This window comes from Esox lucius, chromosome 24 (assembly GCF_011004845.1).
Source record: "Esox lucius isolate fEsoLuc1 chromosome 24, fEsoLuc1.pri, whole genome shotgun sequence".
Classification (NCBI taxonomy): Eukaryota; Metazoa; Chordata; class Actinopteri; order Esociformes; family Esocidae; genus Esox; species Esox lucius.
Genome location: NC_047592.1, coordinates 18,434,759 through 18,459,424, shown reverse-complemented (window position 1 = coordinate 18,459,424; position 24,666 = coordinate 18,434,759). Strand labels below are relative to the sequence as shown.

The following is a 24,666-nucleotide window of genomic DNA, read 5'->3' as shown; positions in this document are numbered from 1 at the left end:
CACAGTCTCGTACGGGGTGAATAGACACGTGAGCATGGTTTGTATATAGGGGACCGTGACCGTGTGCTATAAATCCTGTGGGTGATCAGGCCCAACCCAAAAACAGCTATCAAGGTGACCGTGAACCAATCATTATCGTTGGTAATCCACCAATAATTACTATAGTGCACCATTGTTAAGAGTTTAGAGTCTGCTCTGTTCGTGAAATGTACTGAATGTCTAGTCTACTTGTAACTAGAAACCATGTCCTAGAGAAAGAATATTTTATTTTTGTATCACAGAGACTGACTCTCTTTCCTCTTTACATCCACTATGAGAATGAACACTCGCCACACTGTTAGTACACAGGGATTTCATCCGTTTTTTTTATTGTTCAGATCACACACGGTTCACATATATTATAATTACAGTAAAAGCAAATGCAGCTCAATGCCATTGCCCTTCGCTGTCAGGGATCAGTAGACACCCAGAACCGCTGTAGGGTTACCAACTCTTAATGTCAACGAAATCAGTTCCTCCACAAGGTCCATTCTTTCGATTTGAGTGAAGATCAGACTCATAACAAACACTGTGTGATGAAGGTACTTAGACACAATGTTATGGGATAGGTCCCATGCGTTTACCTCCTCAATCTGTCCGTAGGGAATATAACCATAACCCTTCACAATCTCCCATGACAGCAACAGTTTCACACGTCTCAACTCAGCTCTACTCAGGTTCCACATTGTCTGGTCAAAGGCCGGTGTCATCTGGTGATTCCAGCGCATATCACGACTCGCAAGCTCCTTGAGACCGTGAGCTTCGAGATCTGCCACTTTGAACTGGTGCTTTTCGAGTATACCCATCAAGATAGTCCACGTGAGATCCTCGGACAGATAGCGGCACATTTCACCGATCAAAGTCTCAGGGTGTTCCAGACACGTGTCCCATCCTCGCTTCTTAAGCATCCGGGTAATTGTCTCTATCACTCGGCCATCTAGTGGCAGATTCCTAGGGTCCTGGATAGCGGACACCAGCTTAACGAACATCTCATTGTTTCTCATTAGGTAGTTGACCATTTTGAATCTCTGAGTGAGTTCCATGTTCCCTGTGCACCCTGTTCTCTGTGCTCGGTAGAGACCCGGAACCGCTTTAGGTTTACCACATCTTCCTGTCACTGAAGTCACTGTCGCCGCAAGGTCCATTCGCTTGATTTGCGTGAAGATCAGACTCATCACAAACACTGCGCGATTTAAGTAACGGGAGAGAATCTCACGGGATAGATCACGAGCGTTTAGGTTCTCAATCAGTCCAATGGGAATATGACTGCAACCTTTCACGATATTCAACGAGAGCAACAGTTTAACTCGTTTCATCTCGGCTGGAGTTAGGTTCCCCAGTGTGTTCTCTAAGTACGTTTCTATCTTGTGATTCCAGTACTTATCATGGTTCACAAGCTCCTCCAGGCCGTGCTCTTCGAGATGGGTCACTATGAAATCCGGATCGTGCTTTTCGAGTATACCGATCACGATGTTCCACGCAACGGAATCGGACAGACAGCAGTACATTCTATTGACCAAAGTCTCAGGGTGTTTCAGACACGCAGATCCTGGCTTCACAAGCTTCTTGCCATCGCTGGGCAGATTCATAGGGTCTAATACAGCGTCCGCAAGATTAGTGAACATCTCTTCATTTCTCATTAGGTAGTTGACCAGTTTGAATAGCGGAGTGAGTTCCATTTCGCTCCAGTACCCTGGTCTCTGACCTTGGTAGAGATGTGCTTACATTTCGTATGTGAGTGTGTTTATACACACTGTCTATGAGGTACCACGGAATAGGAACCACATCCGTCCGAGGCTGGGCTCCCCCACCGCACTAGAGTCAGTTGTAAGGAGCCAAAGAGATAAAACCGTCCGGCTGATTCGCCGGTGGTTGGACATACAGTTCCTATATCTATGTGCCCTTATAATGCAAAGCGTTGCCTGATAAACTTGATCATCGCTTATGTAGCAAACCAAGGTAAGAACCAAAGTGGATACCTGTAGTAATCCCAGAGCTATCGTATTTACCATTTTATATATACATCGATCTAGGTTCATGAGCATCACCTAACTCAGCGGGTCATGGCTGTACACTCTTATACAAAGAAATGGGGCAAGTCTCACTTGAGTGACAGATTCAAGAATCTCAGTTTGGAAAGGTTTCTAGCCATACCACACAAACAGATGAGGGCTGCGTTTGGAGAACCTTTCGCTGGGTACCATCAGGACCTGTGTAATACTCTACATAAAGCGTTGGTGAAGAAACGTTGGTTAGATAAGCGAGATTGGATACCACCTACTCCGCGGAAAAAAAGAACCTCGGACCTCGACCGTTTAACGATGACCATCAAGAGACTCTCAGTGCGTGATCACCTGAGCTTAAAGACAAGACTCTTCCCCCGTTCAGCTGGTGACACAGACCCGATTCTCACCGAGCAGGAGGATAGAGAGGACGAGGATACAGAGGACCGTGTATCCGTAAAGGCTGGCAGCCCAATGAGACCGCACAATCTGAGCGGTGAGCCGGGATCTTTCAACAGATTAATTCACCTGATGGGGGTATAATGGGGAACGTGGGTGTCCCGGGTACCAGGATGCGCACCGCGCAATATTATTACGCTAAACCAGAGCGGAAGGAGTTACGCTGAGGCTTCCACCGCGCTCCAGAGCTACTACTCGAGGAAAAGAACTACCACGTACCTGTGAATGGTGCCTTGTGATGTAAGAAATAAAAAAACGCTTTTGTACATCAATGTGAATGGTCAGTTGTCTTTTATTTTTAACAAATCTGTTTCCACATGATAATACGAATTGCAGGTACACCAAATTGCATACACATCATCAAATGTTTTTTTTATCACACAACATATTGCATATACAACATATCGTAGAATAACATGCCTTAACTTAGGAAAGGCAGTCCGTATCAGTTTTGTACTTTTCGAGCTGTAGCATTAGCATGTCAACGTTCATCCCTGAGTAACCCAAGCAGCATTTCCTGGTACACTCCGGGTGGACTCCCCTGCCACGGTCCGTGCATTCCGGGGTGCTCACTTCCCCACGTAGCTCCGGGTGGACTCCCCTGCCACGGTCCGTGCATTCCGGGGTGCTCACTTCCCCACGTAGCTCCGGGTGGACTCCCCTGCCACGGTCCGTGCATTCCGGGGTGCTCACTTCCCCACGTAGCTCCGGGTGGACTCCCCTGCCACGGTCCGTGCATTCCGGGGTGCTCACTTCCCCACGTAGCTCCGGGTGGACTCCCCTGCCACGGTCCGTGCATTCCGGGGTGCTCACTTGCCCATGTAGGCATATATTCAGGTGGATACGCGTACCTAGGTTCGTGTTTGTAGAAGCACCTATCTCCGAAACCCTGACCTTGAGCAAAGTGTCGACAACGTTTACGTGCCATACCAGCCTTGTATTTCTTGATAAGTTTACGCTTTTCATATATATCATCAACCCAGTAATAACTAGGTACGAAAAAGGGTGATCTGGTTTGACACACTGGGTACAATTTAACGGTTTCGTTATAGCGGGACGCTCTCCAGCTGCGGATGCACCTGAGACAGTAACAGTGCCTACATTTGGTTAGAATTCCGAATCTACGCTCCTTTGGAATGTCCTTGTCTAATACCACCTCCAAGCACACATTACACTCCTCTCTACTGCGCTGGTATGCAAACGAGATCTCCTCGTGTGCCTCTATGCGTTCCGTTGTGTGCCCAGAGCGCAGTACCGCTACCTTCATGCTCTCACTCGGACCAGGGTGCGGATGCCTTGGTACAGAAGCAAGGTGGTTCACACTGCCCACCGTACCTGGTCCTCCGGATGATGCTGCTGCTGTCGTTGTTGCCATTGCTCTCTAAGGTGCTTAGCCTGGCTGCCCTGCTGAGCCCTACTATTATTGGTCATAAAGCAGCGATCCGCACAGGCCACTATTATCCGACCATTATTAACCCAGCTCTGCCTACAGGGTATGCTGTTACGTAGCGTAGATTCTACAAGGGGCATGGTTTGCAAAGAAATATGTAAGTTCCATACGCGATTTATATACACTGACATGCCGATACACACCTAATACTCATCCTCACTGTCAATGTTTGAATCGTAACATCCTGTGCTCAACACACTTTTTTTCTTTGCTTTATGTTCCAGACCCTTGAAAGGTTTGTTGCGTGACGGTACGTTCAATTTTGCCTCATTTGGGTCTGTGTCTAGCTGCTTGTGGTTTTGGTGCAACGGGAGCGGTTGATCATGGAGCTTGGTATAGTTCATCTCTCGATGATACTCGCCGATTTGATGCAATGGCCGCTGCGCTGGATACCGATGATTCTCTAAAGATTTATGCAACTGTTGATACTGCTGTTGCGTAGGTGGATACCGATGACTCTCTAGAGATTCGGGTGGCTTTTGCTGTGGCTGCGGATGTTGCTGATCATGATGGTAATGGGGGAACACACTCATGAAGTTGCCCTCTGGGATAGGTGGGGCCGAAGGGTAGTTCGTACACGCTTTACTATCGAGCCAGCTCCCGGGTACATCCACTAAGGGAGCTGCGGTTTTCTTGGGTTCCCGTGGAGACATGTGGCCATCGCGGTTACCCGTGAAACCCTGCTGATTGTAGTTCATAGGTGCCGCTGAACTCATGCAGTAACGAAACAACAGATATATGTAGTATCTTGAGAGTTTACGAGTCTCCAATGATATCCTAGAACAGCTCTTGGTATGTACAACGTGTCAGCCCTCTGCCACATATCCCGCAATAGCTGCAGGGTTATCTGAAGCGTGCCCGCTTCTTTGAACCCAGTCTCTTGCAACAATCCTGTGGCAGGGGCACCTGCCACTATCAGGCATTCGAACAGCAATACGGAAGCGTGGTCAGAGAAAACGATCCGTCTACGAACCGACCCGTTCATTTCCTATTTACTACTACCCTGTAGGTGCAACAGATAGGCATGTGGTCCGTAGGATTCGGGTGATAATGGCTCCGGTCAGGGATCGAGACAGATGCAATATAGAAAGGTTGTTTGCGATGGTAGAGCGTTACAGTCTCTATCACGTTAAGACCTTGCGTTACAACGATGTGCAAGGTGTGCTGGAGTGGCTCGGGGGACCCGGGGGCAATTTCACCTTCACACACACCGAAGATACTGTACGGGTACTTAATAGGTTTGTCAGACTGCATAACCTAAATAAAGTAGTAGTGATGGGTGTCGAAGAGGACCATGTGATCGAGGGAAAAGATCGTGTAGTGGTACACACAAAACGAAGGGACTGTACATCTGACTCCATCATACTGTTCCAGGTGGTGAAATGTAATACGCTAGCCCCGTGCACCCAGGAGCTGCTCACGTTGATAAGGGACGCACAGAACATAGTCACGAACACCCAGACTTCCCTATTCCCGAACTTTGAAACGTGCCCGGTTCAGCAACTCGAGTTTGCAACATCTCAGCAAGCGTATCCGGTGATAGACGGGTTTCTACCCTCGAGCTACAGGACAACTGAACCCAGGATGCCCGTTGTGAACGTAGACAGCTTTGGTCGACGATACGAGCACCTTGAGTGTACCGTATCCTCGGACACAAATCTGTGGAGCCTCTACGCTGGGATATCCTTACCTACAGATCCTAAATGTGAAATCGATATAGAAAAGCTTGTAACCACCCCGGGAAACGTCCTTGGTCGAGGAGGATTTGGGGTCGCCGTTCAGATCAACAGGCACCAAGTAGTAAAAACCAACCTGTTTCCAGAAATGGTGAACTGGAGCCTTCCTTTCATAGACAGAGAGTTCAATCGCTACGCGCACATCGCATCCCAGGTTGAAGAGGTGCTGATCGGGGTCTCAATACAACACCCGAACATCCTGCGCACATTTGGAGGTTTCTGGTGCGAGATTCCCAACTACCAGTTAGGAGGTAGAGCCGTACACGTAATGGAACGAGCCCTTGTCTCGCTGCAGGAGTTCATGTTGCGTATGAAGGAAAGAAGGATCGTGCCCATGGTTGAACTGGACACCTTGCGAGGGTTGGAATACCTGAGATCCAGGGCCATCCAGCACAGGGACTTCACCTTCAGGAACGTGTTGGTCTGCCACCAGCCTAATAGAAGGCCTGTACCTTTCACTTTCAAGATCAGCGATTTCGGTACCGCTTGCAACTTCACTACGCCAGACCAACCGCGGGGTAACCATACTAACATGGCCCCTGAGGTACTATGGTGTTGGACCTCATCTACCTGGAGTGACATATTCAGCTGGTTCTGCGTGATGTGGGAGTTACACAGCGGCTTCCCGTTGTTCCCGTTCAAGCAGGGTAAGCTAAGTTACTGCAGAAAAACTTACGCTGAGAATCTATCCGATCTGCTTGGTGTTTACAGCCCGGAGAACACAGACTCGTTCGAACTCGGATACATGAAAGCTATCAACGCACAAGTCCTTCACGCAAAATACAAAGACACCAGACCTACTGTCCATATGATACAGGTGAATCTTGATAGAATGGGCGCAAACATTAAGGACAAGCAGTTTATCTCATTGGGAACGCTGTGCATTACATTGTTCCCTCAAGAGAGGTGGTCACCTTCCAAATTGCTGAGCCTCACTCGGTACCAGTTATTGAGTCAGGACATAAGCGAGGCACGGTCACCCTCGGAAGAACCGTGCGGTACTGTGACTGTGAGAGGCAAGAAGATGCACGGAGAGATATCTACGAACATCATCATTCTCAAGAGTAACAATGAGAGGGAGATAGCACGTTTCAAAGAGAACGTAATCCTCCTGTCACAAAACATGACTCGAATGCACCCTCTTATGTTCGCTGGTCCCCGGCACGGATTGTGTAAGTGCTCTAAGCGCAACGACACGCTCATGTTCCAGTACGCGAAGTTCTTCGAAGAATGCAAGCAAGTGTCACGCTGGAACATTTCGGATTCGCCTAACTCTGTTTACGTGTTCCTAATGCAAATCTTTATGACACTTAAGGCCGTGTTAGACATGAAGCTGTTACCCGTGTACATGACAGAATGGCAGGATCTTCTGATCGGTAAAGGAGCTGTGATGATCGACATTGTTCCGTACCTCAGCAGGAACTTCAACAAAACACAATCCTCCATGTTTGGTGAACAATGTGGGAGCTTGGTCGGTCTATGTACCACTATGGTGGAAAAGCACTTACCTGAATCGGGACTGCACAAAGTGCTTTGCGGACTGAGCATCGGTACCCCTCTCGCGCGTGTGCTGACCACATCGATCGAGTGGTTGGAATCCTTCGCTCCCAGGGAAAGGACTACTCCACACCTGTTGCCCCTAGATGGTAACTTTTTCACGTTTAGGGATTATACGTCCAATATACCCAACTGGCTTACGTATGTGGGTGAAGAGGAAGAGGAGCGTAATATTAGCAGCTCCACATTGCTAGTGTACGGAAACCCGACGCCTTTCAGAGGCAACCAGACAGCCCAGAGTGTGGGTGACACCAGGGTGACTCCAATGGTTAGGAACATATTGCTTAGGATGAGAGTCAGGGTATTCGGATCATCCAAGCTCGAAACCGTGGCACTGGATTGCACACAGGGGTTAACCAAGGTGACTCTCAACAACTCAGCACTAGTTGGGGTTCCCCGGATAGATCAACTGGAACGGTCGACGCTACACGAGGAAAACAGTAACTGTTTCACACACGATGCCATTTCACATACCGAGTCCAACTGGGCCCCTGTCATAATGTTCACAAAGTTAAAGAGGTATGGACCTGTGCCTGAGTTCACTCTTGAATATTACAGGATCACGATCCTCATGGTCCTACTGAGTCCGCAAGGATCGGTGCGATCTCTCAGAGAGCTGTTCAAGAAGGTGTCAGTGTACAGTGTGACAGACTACTAAATGCAATCATTGCGATATGCAATTCGAGACCCAATCCCGTTGTACACCTACTGATACACAAAGCTAGTCTTTGTCATCACACACACTCGAACACGTGGGTATACCTAGCCAGCTGGTCACACTGCTCAGGACCTCTCTCTGTGCACCTTCAACCATGCGTGGCCTGATCAATTACGGGACCCATTGCAGCATAAACAGCATTGTCCAGTACCTATACGAGACACGTGAGCTACAAGATCTCATTCTGTGCGTAGACGAGCGGGAATACCAGGCTCATAATACAGTGGCCATGAATCTCAAGGCTCTCATCCAAGAGATGAAAGAGAAGGAGCGGTCACCGTGCGATCCGGGCTTTCTCATAGACTCTATGAGCGTGTACAGTGGAATATCTTTCAACATTCAGGAGGACTCTGACCTAGTGTTCACGTGCATCATCAACGCTCTAGCGGACGGACACAGGACCGGGAAAGGGATCAGAAAACTGTGGGACATTGAGTATGAGGAAAATATGCGCTGTCTTAGTTGTAACACAGTCCGATCTGTACTGAAAAACGCAAATACAATCCCCTTGTCGATCGAGGGGACTCTCCCAAACGAGCTGCAGGAATACATGAAACAGTACGCTGATAGCACGCGGACAGCGTGTGACTGGCATTGCACAAACTGCCACAGGGAAACACAGCTCGAGATCATGAGCAAGGTGGTGTCATTACCCCCGGTTGTGTGTATGAAGCTTGGACGGGTTAGAAACATTGGTAGAGATACCGCTCACATTGTAAAGATAGGAACGCGATTCGCGTTCCCAGAGACTGTGGATCTGAAATACATCATGAAAGAACCCAAAGCCAGCGTAAGCACTATATACGAGCTGTACGCAGTGGTAGCCCACTGTGGTACTCACTACCGTGGACATTACACAGCTTATCTACGTTGTGGAAATCGCGGGTGGTATCTTGCAGATGATGCTCAGGTGAGTGTGTGCTCCTGGGCGGATGTAAAGAATACCTATGAAGCAGGTTCTAACTTATACCACGGGGTTGCTTACATGCTCATGTACCACAGGAAAAGCAGCTCCCATTGAATCGTATGTGACAATAAAGCTCTGCACAACTTTGCTACCACTGTTGGTTTAACATAATGTGTGTCCCATTTCTAAGTAATAAACATATGACATGTGTACCATTGTTTTGCTTCATTATCATATAACAGGAATTATCGGTACGTGATGCATTATAGAAACAAGAAAGTAGACAATCAAAGCCATTGTGACACATGCACCGGTGTTTAACATTATTTTATTAGCTCATACAGGGATGGGTACCAAGCAGTGTCATAGCTATAAACCATTGCTCTAGGTTACAAGGCAAAAACTAAACTAAGCAATGCATATCACTTTTTAACAACATATTTATCCAAAGTATTAAGGACAACCTTCGGTTCATTTGCTTTATAATCTGGATTCGAATAGGTAGATGACAGTACAACAGAGGAGCAAGGTTTGTCTAACTGAGACACACACCCGTTGTTAGCCAGACCCTCTAAATATTGTATCATACAAGCACTTTGGGGCCCTGGTGCGGGCTGCTTCTTTTTCACCATAGGAGACGACATGATAACCAATCTCACATAGAAACAAAATACTCAGTTTCAGGTTCACTACACCTATCAGGTTTTTTATCGGGTGTATCCCACCAGTCCGATCCGGTATCTGAATCCTTGTCTGACCACTCTGCGGCAGATACAGGTTCGGAAGCGTTGCTCGGGTGCACTTCTCTGTTTAACTGTTCCTGTTCGCTCTCTTGCGTTCCATCGCCCTTGTAATCAGGTGTGTCTTGGTTCTGATTAGCAGTAGGCTGCACAGCCTCATTGGTCGAATCGGTCACTTAATACGTAACTTCAAAGCATGGACCAGTAAAGGTGGAGCACCTGATGGGATACTGAAATCTTGTTTCTCAAGACACTCTTGTTGCGCCAGGGACCTGACGAGCTCTTCCTTTTCTATTTTATATCTGAGCGTATTATCCGGAGTACAACTTTGGTACGTTTCACTCGGTCTTCTCTCATCCTGCTCAGAGTAATTCTCGCTAACCGGAGAGCATTTACTACTCTTCTTGGAAGACCTGACCCGCTTTACATCTCCCTCACGTTCCTCTTCATGTTCAGAGTCCTCTTCATGTTCAGAGTCGCTCTCGATAAAGGGAGAGCGAGTGTAATTAGAACTCTTCTTGGAAGTCTTTACCCGCTTTATATCTCGAACGTGTGTCCCCTCCCCTTCGCAGTCATCTGGTTCAGAGTCCGACAGCATGTTTTTGTATACAGGGGAATCCTGATCACGGGTCTGTATGGGCCGGGCATGCTTTACTCTTGGGCACCCCTTGTCACACTTGTCCTGTTTTCGTTTAGCGTGCATCTTAACCTCTTTGGCAAAGCGAAGGGGTGAGATGTCCTTACACACCTTAGCAGTCAAGGTATGCTTCACCTCACTTTTGGCAGGTCGGTGGGTGTTCTCCTTTGTACGTTTGATGCGCTTTACATTGGGCTTGATCACGTCCTCGTTGGCATTGGATTGCAGGGTGCGCTTATACCCCCGAATGTTCTCTTCCGTACCACTACGGGGGGCTTCGCTTTTTGAACGTGACACGCTTCCATGCTTGCGTGCACGATGTACATTCTTCGTTTTAGACATAGACTCTTTGCCCCTGCATCTAACCTTAGCGCAGAACGCTTCATCGTCCTCGGGTTCGCTGCTGTAGTACTCTTCGACAGGGATGGGTCCGTCGTTTATGAAGTCGTCAGTTAAATCGTACTCACCGGTACTCTCAAGATCCTCAGACATAGCAGCTACCAAATCCTCCCCGGGGATATTATCTACATCAAAACACTCTTCCTCATCTTCACTGGTCACTTCACAGTTCACTTCCTCAGCCTCACTTAGGCACATATTGTTTTCCTGGTGACTGTACCTTTGGTGCGGGATATGAGCTTGAACATCGCAGAGAGTATTGGTACTCCTGGAGCCGGGTGACTTACAGGGTGATGATCTGTTTGACCTAGAGTCCAACCGAGTTCCCTTCGTGGCTTTGGCGCGCTTAACTGATGCTTGTTTCTCCGCACGTTTGTCAACCGATGCTTGTTTCTCAGCACGTTTGTCAACCGATGCTTGTTTCTTGGCACGTTTGCCAACTCTTTTTCCCTCCCGATCGCTTTTAGTGCGCTTTATCTTCTTGTACAGTTTAGCCGCCGGTTTGCTCAAGTGCGCGCTCTCTTGATCCTGGTTACCCTGGAATGAGTCCATTACTTTGTATCTCCAGTTGTTGGTGTCAATTGAGTCCAGACAAGCAACCAGGGCTTTGCTGAGTCTATCCTTGAACTTGTAGCTCTCGAGTGTAGTAACAACGTTTCGATTGCTAATGACCCAAGCGCGAAGGATGTCACCATTTTGTTTGTGCAGCAGAGTGTTATCCAATCCCAGTACAGTGCAAACCGCTTCTCTTCTTAGGTTGGCTCCTGTCAACCAGGGTTCACTCAGCAGCAGACTCGACATGTTCTTGATCCAATTTGAAACAGGAATGGATGCTGGTGTCACGATCGAGTACAGTCTGTCAAGTGTCCCATCGGACATAGACTTATCTTCGCTATGCTCCTCGTTCTCAACCATACCTGTACAAGTAATATCTGTGTTTAGAGCATCAGCCGTGTGCGGGGATCTCGATCTGCTCTCCGTATTGCAGAGCTCTCCTTCTCCGCCCTTGAACGCTGTCTTCAGGTTGTTGTTATAAACGCGGAGTTTTGAAAAGAGCACCTTAACCCCTACACAAAGTAGAGCCTGTAATATCCAGCTGTTTACAGGAGGGTCACCGGGACCGCATGGGAAACTATATAAAGCTTAGTCTCCAGAGCATGGCACAGGGCGCTCCTCTCCCAGCACTTTCCTGTATTTACGAACAGCTTCATCCTGAAAACTGTCCTAATTCGTAGCACAACGAGTCATAATAAGGGCAAGAGAAACAATTCGAGCTCGGAAAACGGTCACCCGAAACAGCAAATTGTACCCGGGCGGTCACCCTGACAGCGACCCTCTCAGCGCTCTCACAGGATCTCCTAGCCTCCACCCCACCCCCCGCTCTACCCCAGGACCTGCACCGAATCGAGTAACGCGATGTCCAAGTTGTATGACTGTCTCCTCGTGAAGAACCGGACCCTGACAGATCACGAGAAGGAAACCCTTGCCCGTGTCAACGTGAGATCCCTCAGCGACAACGGAGTTGATGTTATGATTGGACCCACGGACAGTTCCTTCACAAGACCCATGCACTTAGGGGCTGCGCACTACCACCATCTCTGCGCCCTATTAGCCATGATCGCGTGCTACGTTACGCCCAAGGTGAAAAGCTTGTACGATTATCCCGTGAGACACGTACAGGTCGCAGAGGCATCGCAGCGTTTCGTACACGCTTCGTGATCAAGCGTGAGTTGCAGGCAGGTGAGGAGGAAAGGAAAGGCAAGCCATGACAAGAGAAGCATATAAGTACAACTGCGTGCAGTGATCCTCGGAAACAAACAAGCCCGGGGAGATCGACATCAGCGGGAACTAACAACAGCCCAGACCTACTGGGAATATGTGCTTATGCTACTGTTTTGTGGTGTGTTGTTGGGTTGTTACATTCGGAAATAACATTAAAGAAATGAATCCCTTCCACTATTATGTGTCTTGTTTCCTATCCCACCTGCCCGTGCATAAGGGTGCTCTGAAATCTAGCTGAGAGAATAGGTGTCATGGCACATAGTTCCGTGAACCCTGCGTGGGTCAAGCTTCGGTTTCTTGTATCATTGAGACATGTTTCGGTTTATAGTCACATGCATTCTGGCTGTGTTTTTTTTTTAATTCTGTGTTGGGGAATGTGTTAGCTTAATTCCGCGCTTCACTTGTTCCATAGGCTGCGCTCCACTAGGAGCCCAGGATAACTGCACAGTAGGTCAAGGAGAGTCCAAACCGTAACACCAAGTAACAGTGGGCCTACCGATGTTACCCCACGCCACCGGGGTCCGGTACCCACCTCCCTCCAGCCAGAGGAGCCCACCAGCGGTACCCAGAGTTGCCAACACGTTGGTTTTCGTGCACCTCTTATCGCGAAATGCCAGCAGGTGCCGCGCTCGTACCAGTAGGCCCTTCATTAACCCTCGTGTTGTCCCGGGGTCCGCCCGACCCGCAGACAGCCTTCCCTGGCCCTAGCGTAGCCCCGGGGGGGTCACAAAGACCCCCACCACCGTCAGCCTTCCCTGGCCCTAGCGTAGCCCCGGGGGGTCACAAAGACCCCCACCACCGTCAGCCTTCCCTGGCCCTAGCGTAGCCCCGGGGGGGTCACAAAGACCCCCACCACCGTCAGCCTTCCCTGGCCCTAGCGTAGCCCCGGGGGGTCACAAAGACCCCCACCACCGTCAGCCTTCCCTGGCCCTAGCGTAGCCCAGTGGGTCACAAAGACCCCCACCACCGTCAGCCTTCCCTGGCCCTAGCGTAGCCCCGGGGGTCACAAAGACCCCCACCACCGTCAGCCTTCCACCGGCCACTGTTAGCCCGCACGCGCTCCCATGAAAATACTTTTCATAACCTGTTCAGACATCGTAGACTGTTCAAGCAATAATGAGAGTTAATACATGTTTAAGATGGAACAATCAAGGGACATTATTTCTCCCTAAATTATGAGGTTTTGTTCTTTTCAGAGAATAAAATTAGGTTAATTTCAAGCAATTTTATTTAATTATTGTATTGCCCTTTTTGCATTGAGTATTGCTTTTGTGTACATATTGATCTCTGCACAGGTCTAAAGATTTGACTTCATGGAATTCAAATGGTGAATTCATTTTCAAAGGAGAGATAATCAATGGCTCACACCCGTTGGATCTGGTTAAAAGTGTGACAGCAACCAATAAAATTGCTGACGATAGAAGACCGTTGGGGTGGGGGGTGTTTTTAGAGGCCATGGCATGTCTCAACATGCCTTTTCATGTATTCCAAATGCGCTTGTAAGCCATAAAATCAAATTGTATAAACAAACGTCTGGCGACACAATGTATGATTTAGCCACTCCCACAGCAACTGGTTTTCAACCAAGCCAAGCTTTCTTTGTACCCCCTACCACAGACCCCTCAAAATGGCTTCCATTATAATGTGTTTTTATTTATGCTTTTTTTTAATCATTTGTGATTCATTGTCAAAGTGTATGTTTTACCTTGAATAATTGTTGTATGAAAAATACTATATAAACATTGATGTGGTTTTACAAATGGTTTTATTTTTGAATAATAAAGTTGACATTCCCATGATTTGCTTTTCTATTTCTTCAACATTCATGACACAAATTAAACGATTCACAAGATCGAGCATGTTGTATGCAATTAAACATTTGCTATTCACGCTTAATTTGGTACATCTTAGCTACAAACTTTGAGACTAGGGCATAATTTTCTCGTAAATCATCAACATAAAAATACATAGCATCTTCATAATTCAGACCTTTGGTCATTAGATGGAGAAAGAACACAAAATGTTCTTTACACGTGGTTGAAACCATGTCCTGTACTTGTTTTGAACTGTATTCCACATTCTCACAGGTTTGACTTGGGAAAATACGTAAAATCCCGGGGGGTTTCAAAAACTGTCCTAAAACCTTCCAATGCCATCGTCCGTTGTGTAAATAGCCAGCCAGTGCTCCCCATGTTGATTGCTTGAGTGTGTATTAACAATCATTGATGCAACATCTCGAACTGGTCCACTAGGTAGTTGGTCACTTGCCAGCACACCATAGAAATGAGTCCTAGATGAATATTGGTTCACCACACCGGTCAACTCTGCAGTATTCATTTCCACACCGCTTTTCTAATAGTAGTCAACCATGACTTGTCGCCGGCTTGACACTTTGATAATGGAGTCAAAGATTGAATAAACAACCAAATTAATTGTGTGGGGTAGTGGTTGTCTGAACCTCATCTCAAGTCGTACATTCCCTGACTTGATCAAGGATAGGTGCTGACCACATTCCTCATCCGGCGCGCAGTTTAATGCATAAAGGGCATAGCCGTGTAAGAAGTCAGACCTGTCAATAGCCAAGGCTTGGTCCTTTAGGTGTTTTCCTGAAGCTAAGGTCAATTGGTAATTCACGCACTGCTTACCCCATTGTGTAATTTGGTTAGAATGGTTTGCTAGGAAATTGCTGACCGTCTACATACATAGCCATAAACCCCAAATGATAATGTTTGAAATTAAATAGATTTTTTTGTGTAACTTCCAGTAAAACTGTCATTGTCCACCAATCTGATGACAATACATTTTGGCAGAGGTCCAAAAAATAGATTTTCCTGGTTGCAAACACGACCCCCAGCCGGTAAACTAAATGTCTTCATACACACACTTTCAGTTGGGTACTTGGCAGTGGTTGAGAGTAGCGCTTGAGCGTTTCCAAGTTTCACAGGTGGTGAAACAGACACTTTCTTGAAAAATAGTGACGCAGATAATATATGCAAACGATAACGCACATCCCCAGCCCCCATAAGGCAGAACTCATCTTTAACGCGGACTATCCTAACCTTTATGTCAACTCTGTTTAACATAATTTTCTCTTGAAAGAAGATATTTTTATGAACAATCTTTTCAAATGCTGTACTATCTGTTGAATAGGCAGCCCTTTTCGTTAGTCCATCGTTCTCGCCTGCAGGGTCCGTAATATCCATGTGACCTGCAGCGTCTTTGTAAAACAAACTAGCTGAAAACTGTCTTGAATGTATCACTTCCATAATTCAGAATTCTCTCTATAACAGCTCTGTAGGGGTATGTAGTTAATACAGCTTTAGCTATTGCCACTGTGACTCGTTCCAGGCTGAGAAAACTTAAACAAGGTAGTGCTAACAAAAACAACCTTACTAAGATAAAGCCTTCCTCCACCTCGGGCACAAATAAAAATGACTGTATCACCTCGCATCTCAAAATGGGACTCCTAAATGTTAGATCCCTTGCTCCAAAGTCAGTTGCAGTAAATTAATTAATGTCTGATCATAAACTGGATGTTATTGGTTTATGTGAAACGTGGCTAAAGCCTGATGAATTCACTGCCCTAAATGAGGCCTCTCCTCCTGGTTATACTAGTGATCATATCACTTGTGCATCTTGAAAAGGAAGGGGTTTTGATTATATTTATGACAGTAAATATACATTTACTCTCAAACTCATCACCGATTTTCATTCATTCTTTGCAGTTTTACTCATGAAAGTTAACCAGGCCGATAAATCATTTTACATAGCTACTATTTACCGCCCCCCCGGGCCATACACAATGTTCCTCAATGAGTTTCCAGAATTCTTGTCTAACCTTGTAGTCATGGCAGATAGTATTCTATTTTTTGGCGATTTCAAAATTCATATGGAAAAGTCCAATGATCCTCTTCATAAAGCCTTTGAAGCCATAATTGACTCAAGGGGTTTTATCCAACATGTCTCAGGTCCAACACACTGCCACAATCACACCTTAGATTTAGTCCTGTCATGAGAAATAGATATTGTAGATCTAATAATTTTCCCCCACAATCCTGGAATATTGGATCACTGTCTAATTACATTTACCGTTAAAACATGAAATCCACTTGCTCCGCAAACAATGAGTTTCAAAAGTGGTACCATAAAATCTCAGACTACAAACAAATTCCTTGATATTCTTACCAGTTCGCTCATCAACAACAGAGTAAATAAATCTGTAAACGATCAAATCGAGGATCTAAACTCAACACTGCAAAATACATTAGATACACAGACAGACAATACTAGAGCACTTAAGCAAGCCTCCAGAAAATTCGAGCGAAAGTGGCGCTCCACCAAGTTGGAAGTTTGTAAGATTAGCCTGGATAGACATCCATCCATCTTCTTCCGCTTATCCGGGGCCGGGTCGCGGGGGCAGCAGTCTAAGCAGGGATGCCCAGACTTCCCTCTCCCCAGACACTTCCTCTAGCTCTTCCGGGGGGACACCGAGGCGTTCCCAGGCCAGCCGGGAGACATAGTCCCTCCAGCGTGTCCTAGGTCTTCCCCGGGGTCTCTTCCCGGTGGGACGGGACCAGAACACCTTCCCAGGAAGGCGTTCCGGAGGCATCCGAAAAAGATGCCCAAGCCACCTCAGCTGACCCCTCTCGATGTGGAGGAGCAGCGGCTCTACTCTGAGCTCCTCACGGGTGACCAAGCTTCTCACCCTATCTCTAAGGGATCGCCCGGCCACCCTGCGGAGAAAGCTCATTTTGGCCGTCTGTATCCGGGATCTTGTCCTTTCGGTCATGACCCAAAGCTCATGACCATAGGTGAGAGTAGGAACGTAGATTGACCGGTAAATCGAGAGCTTCGCCTTGCGGCTCAGCTCTTTCTTCACCACGACAGACCGATACATCGACTGCATTACTGCAGAAGCTGCACCGATCCGTCTGTCAATCTCCCGTTCCATCCTTCCCTCACTCGTGAACAAGACCCCTAGATACTTAAACTCCTCCACTTGAGGCAGGCACTCTCCACCAACCTGAAGTGGGCAAGCCACCCTTTTCCGACTGAGGACCATGGCCTGGATAGACAGTATACTATAATACCGAAAATCACTCACGTCTGCTTGATCAGCTTATTTCTCCAACCTGATTGAGGTGAACAAAAACAATCCAAAATGTATCTTCGATACAGTTGCAAAGTTAACAAAAGTGGGTCTTCACTTTAGTTGTAATGAATACATGAACTACTTTGATGAAAAGATCATCACCATTAGAAAACAAATAACTGACTCCTCCTTAAATAGTTATGGTCCTCAAAATCTCAGTTGTCCTGAGAATGCCCTGAACCTCCCCGACCAGGTGTCAATGGGGACACTTGAATTATTTAATACCTTATCGCTCGACAGATTCACTAAATTTTTATGAGTTCTAAACCCACACTAGACCCGATTCCAACAAAATTACTTAAGGAGCTATTTCCTGTGCTAGGTCAGCCAATGTTGAACATAATAAATTGCCCCCTTTCCTCCAGATGTGTACCAAACTCACTAAAAATAGCGAAAACTAAGCCTCTTCTAAAAATATCTAATCTGGATCCCGACATATTAAACAAGTATAGGACAATATCGAACCTCCCGTTCCTCTCAAAAATCTTTCCCAACAACTGAATGCCTTCCTGAAAACAAATAACATTCATGAAATGCTCCAGTAGGGTTTCAGACCCCATCATAGTATGAAGACTGCACTCGTGAAGGTAACAAATTACCTTCTAATGGCCTCAGACAAAGGTTCCGCATTGGTCCTGTTGCTTCTTGATCTTAGTGCTGCTTTTGCCACTATTGATCACTCCCTTCTCTTAGAGAGACTGGAAACCCATATTGGGTTACATGGACATGTTCTAGCCTGGTTTAAATTATTATTTATCTGAAAGATATCAGTTTGTTAGTGTGAATGGCATATCCTCTGACAAGTCATAAAATGCAACCTCCGCTAGCTCTGGGTGTAAGATGTATCCACCGATCCGACCATCATCCATTCCCCATTCCTGTGCCAACATATCCTGGTGTAGTTGATGGATTCGGGTTAAACTCTGCATCGGTTTCTTCAGGGCTGGCATGTTGATTGCATCTCTGCTGTCCATTTGCCATTTCTTACCAAATCACTGAGCTGCGTTTAAGATGTTAGCTTTCAACAGTGTTTCATCCAAAACATGTTTCGTATTGCGTAGGTACGTTTATTCAGGCAATACTGAATGACCATCACCGATGTCTGCGTGGTTTAAATACATAGACCACGTCAATCATCCCATAAAACATGAAAGGTTAACAACCAACGGTTGTAGGCCATTTGTTGCACCACTTGTCGGTAGAATTGCTTTACCATGGTAGAATTGCTTGACCCTAGAACCCTTTTGTTGAACACCAAACATCTTACCGCTGACACAACACTTATTTATTGCCTGGGAATTTAACATCCCGGAACCCTAAGGCACATTTGTTAAACATCAAACATAACCCACCTGTTATAACACTAGTCTGGTTTGCTCATCAGGCGTTGTAAAACATCAAACACGGACACATCAATGCAATCATAAATTACAAAGTCACCGGACATGCATACGTCACTCCAGAAGTCCTACCCTAACACACGTCATACAGGAAGTCCGAACCTTCAAACTGGATGTCCCGCCCACCTGTCACATCAATCTGGAAGTCCCGCCCTCCTGATAATAGAAGTCATTACACACCTCCCATCACTCTGATTAATCACAAATAAAGTTCAACTGTTCAAGTAGGAATTTCCTGACATTTTCAAAGTTGCATCTCAGAGCAAAGGGCCATGGTCCACAGAGAGCTTCCAAATCATCAGGGGGATCTCATTGTTTAAAGATATCAGTAAGGAGAAGGGTACAAAATAATTTCCAAAGCATTAGATATACCATGGAACACAGTGAAGACAGTCATCATCAAGTGGAGAAAATATGGCACAACAGAGACATTACCAAGAACTAGACGTCCCTCCAAAATTGATGAAAAGACGAGAAGAAAGCTGGTCAGGGAGGCTTCCAAGAGGCATACAGCAACATTAAAGAAACTGCAGGAATTTCTGGCAAGTACTGGCTGTGTGCTACTTGTGACAACAATCCCGTACATATTCTTCATATTAATGGGCTATGGGGTAAGGCCCCGGCTGAAGTTTGCAAAAACAAACAAAAATTCCCCAAAAGCATGAGGGAAAATGTGTTATGGTATGATGAAACCAAATTGAACTTTTTGGCCATAATTCCAAAAGGAATGTTTGGCGCAAAAACAGTACGGCACATAACCTAAAGAACACCATACCCACAGTGAACCATGGTTTTTGTTCAGCTGGAACTAGGGCCTTAGTTAGGGTGGAGGGAATTATGAACAGTCCCAAATACCAGGCAATTTTGGCACAAAACCTTCAGACGTCCATTAGAAAGCTGAAGATGAAGAGGAAGTTCACCTTTTAGCATGACAACAACCCAAAGCACACATCCAAATCCACAAAAGCATGGCTTCACCAGAAGAAGACTAACTTTTTGGAATGGCCCAGCCAGAGCCCAAAAGGCGCTTCAACAAAGTATTAGTTTAAGAGTGTGCACACTTATGCAACTAGGTTATTCATTTTTTATTTTTCCTCCTCAAAGATTTCAGTTTGTTTTTCATTTGAATTGTTCACGTTTTAGGTCAAATTAAAGGTGGAGTAAGTTCTGACATGATTAATCTTTGTCTCATTCTTTTACATCACAAGAATCTGGCATTTTAACAAGGGTGTGTATACTTTTTATATCCACTGTACCTCTGGAAACTCATTGCTTCTACCCCTGTATTTCAGTTGCACATGCCACCTTGCACAATCAATTTGCCTGCACTGCACATTTAGAATTGTACTTGAATTTTCAGTTGTTACATGTACAGCGGGGAGAACAAGTATTTGATACACTGCCGATTTTGCAGGTTTTCCTACTTACAAAGCATGTAGAGGTCTATAATCTATATCATAGGTACACTTCAACTGTGAGAGACGGAATAAAAATAATAATAAAAAAATCCAGAAAATCACATTGTATGATTTTTAAATAATTAATTAGCATTTTATTGCATGACATATGTATTTGATCACCTACCGACCAGTTAGAATTCTGGCTCTCACAGACATGTTAGTTTTTCTTCAAGAACTTGTTACCTGTATAAGAGACACCTGTCCACACAGTCAATCAAACAGACTCCAACCTCTCCACAATGGCCAAGACCAGAGAGCTGTGTAAGGACATCAGGGATAAAATTGTAGACCTGCAAAAAGCTGGGATGGGCTACAGGACAATAGGCAAGCAGCTTGTTGAGAAGGCAACAACTGTTGGCACAATTATTAGAAAATGGAAGAAGTTCAAGATGAAGGTCAATCTCCCTCCGTCTGGGGCTCCATGCAAGATCTCACCTCATGGGGCATCAATGATCATGAGGAAGGGGAGGGATCAGCCCAGAACTACACGGCAGGAGTTGGGACCACAGTCTCAAAGAAAACCATTAGTAACACACTACGCCGTCAGGGATTAAAATGCTGCAGTGCATGCAAGGTCCCCCTGCTCAAGCCAGCGCATGTCCTGGCCCGTCTGAAGTTTGCCAATGACCATCTGGATGATCCAGAGGAGGAATGGGAGAAAGTCATGTGGTCTGATGTAAAAACATAGAGCTTTTTGGTCTAAACTCCACTCACCGTGTTTCGAGGAAGAAGAAGGATGAGTACAACCCCAAGAACACCATCCCAACCGTGAAGAATGGAGGTGGAAAAATCATTCTTTGAGGATGCTTTTCTGCAATGGGGACAGGACGACTGCACCGTATTGAGGGGAGGATGGATGGGTCCATGCATCGCGAGATCTTGGCCAACAACCTCCTTCCCTCAGTAAGTCGTGGCTGGGTCTTCCAGCATGACAACGACCCGAAACACACAGCCAGGGCAACTAAGGAGTGGCTCCGTAAGAAGCATCTCAAGGGCCTGGAGTGGCCTAGCCAGTCTCCAGACCTGAACCCAATAGAAAATCTTTGGAGGGAGCTGAAAGTCTGTATTGCCCAGCGACAGTCCCGAAACCTGAAGGATCTGGAGAAGGTCTGTATGGAGGAGTTGGCCAAAATTCCTGCTGCAGTGTGTGCAAACCTGGTCAAGAACTATGGGAAATGTATGATCTCTGTAATTGCAAAGGTTTCTGTACCAAATATTCATGTCTGCTTTTTTGATGTATCAAATACATATGTCATGCAATAAAATGCAAATTAATTACTTAAAAATCATACAATGTGATTTTCAGGAGAAAAAAAAATAGATTCCGTCACTCACAGTTGAAGTGTACCTATGATAAAAATGACAGATTTCTACGAGCTTTGTAAGTGGGAAAACCTGCAAAATCGGCAGTGTATCAAATACTTGTTCTCCCCACTGTACATATCTACCTCGGCAACCTCAGTGCTGTTATCCCTGCATTTCAGCTGCACATACTACCTTACGCCTCCTTCTTGCTCGAGTCAGAATTGCCATTTGTACTTGCATTTCACTCATCGCACAACTATTCTTTTCCCACTTGTACGTGTGTTATATTCAATTATTGTAAATTTCCTGCCCTCCCGTATTCCTTGCTCATTTAGGATTGCCATTTAACTGTATCTATACACTCACCTAAAGGATTATTAGGAACACCATACTAATACTGTGTTTGACCCCCTTTTGCCTTCAGAACTGCCTTAATTCTACATGGCATTGATTCAACAAGGTGCTGAAAGAATTCTTTAGAAATGTTGGCCCATTTTGATAGGATAGCATCTTGCAGTTAATGAGAAATTGAACAGGTGTTCCTAATAATCCTTTAGGTGAGTGTACATTCCACTTGAAACATACACTGCTTAATACTTGTACATTTCCTGCCCTCAATGATAAAGTGGAATCGAATCTAAAATGAATCCAATTTGGTTTAATGTAGGAAGAATGTAATACAAATGTGTAGAAATGGTAAACTATGGAAATGTTGAGTTTTACTAATCTGTGAAAAATACACTCACCAGCCACTTCATTTGGTACACCTTTGCTAGTATTGGGTTGGACCCCCTTTTGCCTTCAGAACTGTATTAATTTTTCATGTTATAAATTCAACAAGGTGCTCGAAACATTCCTCAGATATTTTGACCCATATTGACATTATGGCATTACGCAGTTGCTGCATATAGAGAGGGACATGGTCAGCAACAATGCTCAGGTAGGCTGTGGCATTTAAACAATGCTCAATTGGTACAAAGGGGCCCAAACTGTGCGAAGAAAATATCCCCTACACCATTAAACAACAAAAACCAGCCTGTACTGTCGATACAAGGCAGGATGGATACATGCTTTCATGTTGTTTATACCAAATTCTGACCCTACCAATCTGACTGTCGCAACAAAAATCAAGACTCATCAGACCATGCAATGTTTTTCTACTCTTCTATTTTCCAATTTTGGTAGGCCTGTGCAAATGCTAGCCTCCGTATCCGGTTGTCAGCTGACAGGAGAGGCACCCAGTGTGGTCCTCTGCTGCTGCAGCCTATTAGCTTCAAGGTTCCAAGTGTTGTGCATTCAGAGATGCTCTTCTGCATACCTTGGTTGTAACAAGTGGTTATTTGAGTTAGTGTTGCCTTTTTATCAACTCAAATCATTTTGGCCATTCTCCTCTGACCTCTGCCAACAACAAGGTATTTTCACCCAGAGAACTGCCACTCACTGGATATTTTCTCTTCCTGACCATTCTCTGTAAACCCTAGAGATGGTTCTGTGGGAAAATGCCAGTAGATCAGCATTTTCTGAAATACTCAAAACCAGCCCGTCTGGCACATGCCTAAATGCATTGAGTTGCTGTCACATGATTGGCTGATTAAATATTTGCATTAACAAGCAGTTGACAAGGTGTACCTAATGAAGTGGCCTGTGAGTGTGAGTGTATGGTACAAATGTATGGGACATTTCTCAGTAATTTCCCTAAATATACAGCCGGTTCCTTGTGTACAGAAGAATCTGAGTGAAACAAAGACTGATGTAAAGACATGTGTGACAGGGTACAGCGGCGGACTCAAATGCACGACTCAGAGGGGTGTCACAAGTAACAGTCTTTATTGTTCCAAGAACAAAATGCAGGCAGAGTTACAAAAACGGCAGGCAAAAAATCGTAGTTGAGAACCGAAGCAAGAGGTCTAGTAACACGGGACTACAAACACTGGAGGAAAACGCTGGAGAGAGTGACATAAGTTCAACTACAATCTGGCACTGGGAAGTGGGACTGGTGAGTATTTATGAATGGGGAAGCTGAAAACAAACAGGTGAAACACATTAGGGGCGGGGACAGTAATCAAACAGGCGGGAAAGCAAACGATGGGAGGAAGACGAGTGACCTGGGATAAGAGCGACTAATGATGTCAAAATAAAACAGGAAGTGCAGATGAACAAAACAACACACAATAAAAGCAGGAACATGACAGTACCCTTCCCACTAGGGCCGAACATCGGACGGCCCAGGAACCCCAGGGTGGAGCCTATAGAAATCCTGTATGAGACTGGGATCCAGGATGCTACTGGCCGAGACCCAGGACCTCTCCTCTGGACCGTATCCCTCCCAGTCCACCAGGAACTGACGTCCACGACCCCGTTTCCGAACTGCCAAGAGACGGCGGACAGTATACACGGGACCCCCATCAACGAGGCGAGGAGGTGGAGGAGGAGGCGAGGCCGGCACCAAAACGCTCTCCTTGACGGGCTTGACCTTGCTCACATGGAACGTGGGGTGAACCCTCATGGACCTGGGAAGCTTCAACGCAACAGCCACGGGGTTAATAACTTTGGACACCGGGAAAAGACCCACAAAACGAGGAGCCAACTTACGGCACTCATTGCGCAGCGGCAAGTCCTTGGTAGCCAGCCACACCCTCTGACCCACACGATAACGAGGAGCAGCGGACCTCCGCCGGTCGGCCTGCCTCTTGTACGCCTCCCTGATCCTCAAGAGAATCTGACGAGCCCTCGTCCACGTTCTCCGACAACGTCGGACCACAGTCACAGCAGAAGGGACCCCGACCTCCCTCTCCAGTGCAGGAAACATGGGGGGTTGATAACCATAGGCACATTCAAATGGTGACATACCAGTGGAAGAGCAGGGCAGGGTGTTATGTGCGTATTCCACCCACAGCAGATGCTTGGACCATGTGGCTGGGT

At 46.1% G+C, this 24,666-nt stretch overlaps 2 protein-coding genes across 2 annotated transcripts; one reads left to right on the top strand and one right to left on the bottom strand.

The window, feature by feature from the left end:
• The first annotated feature begins 8,056 nt into the window (after positions 1 to 8,056).
• LOC114830390 (ubl carboxyl-terminal hydrolase 18-like) lies at positions 8,057 to 8,983 on the top strand. Its single transcript, XM_029117984.2, has one exon. The coding sequence runs from the start codon at positions 8,057 to 8,059 to the stop codon at positions 8,981 to 8,983; it is 927 nt and encodes a 308-aa protein (XP_028973817.1).
• A 14,549-nt stretch (positions 8,984 to 23,532) lies between these two features.
• On the bottom strand, positions 23,533 to 24,666 carry LOC117593922 (chromo domain-containing protein cec-1-like). Its single transcript, XM_034290656.1, has 2 exons — positions 24,337 to 24,666; positions 23,533 to 24,262 (listed from the first exon to the last, which is right to left on the bottom strand). The coding sequence occupies exons 1-2, from the start codon at positions 24,343 to 24,345 to the stop codon at positions 23,948 to 23,950; spliced, it is 324 nt and encodes a 107-aa protein (XP_034146547.1). The 5' UTR covers positions 24,346 to 24,666; the 3' UTR covers positions 23,533 to 23,947.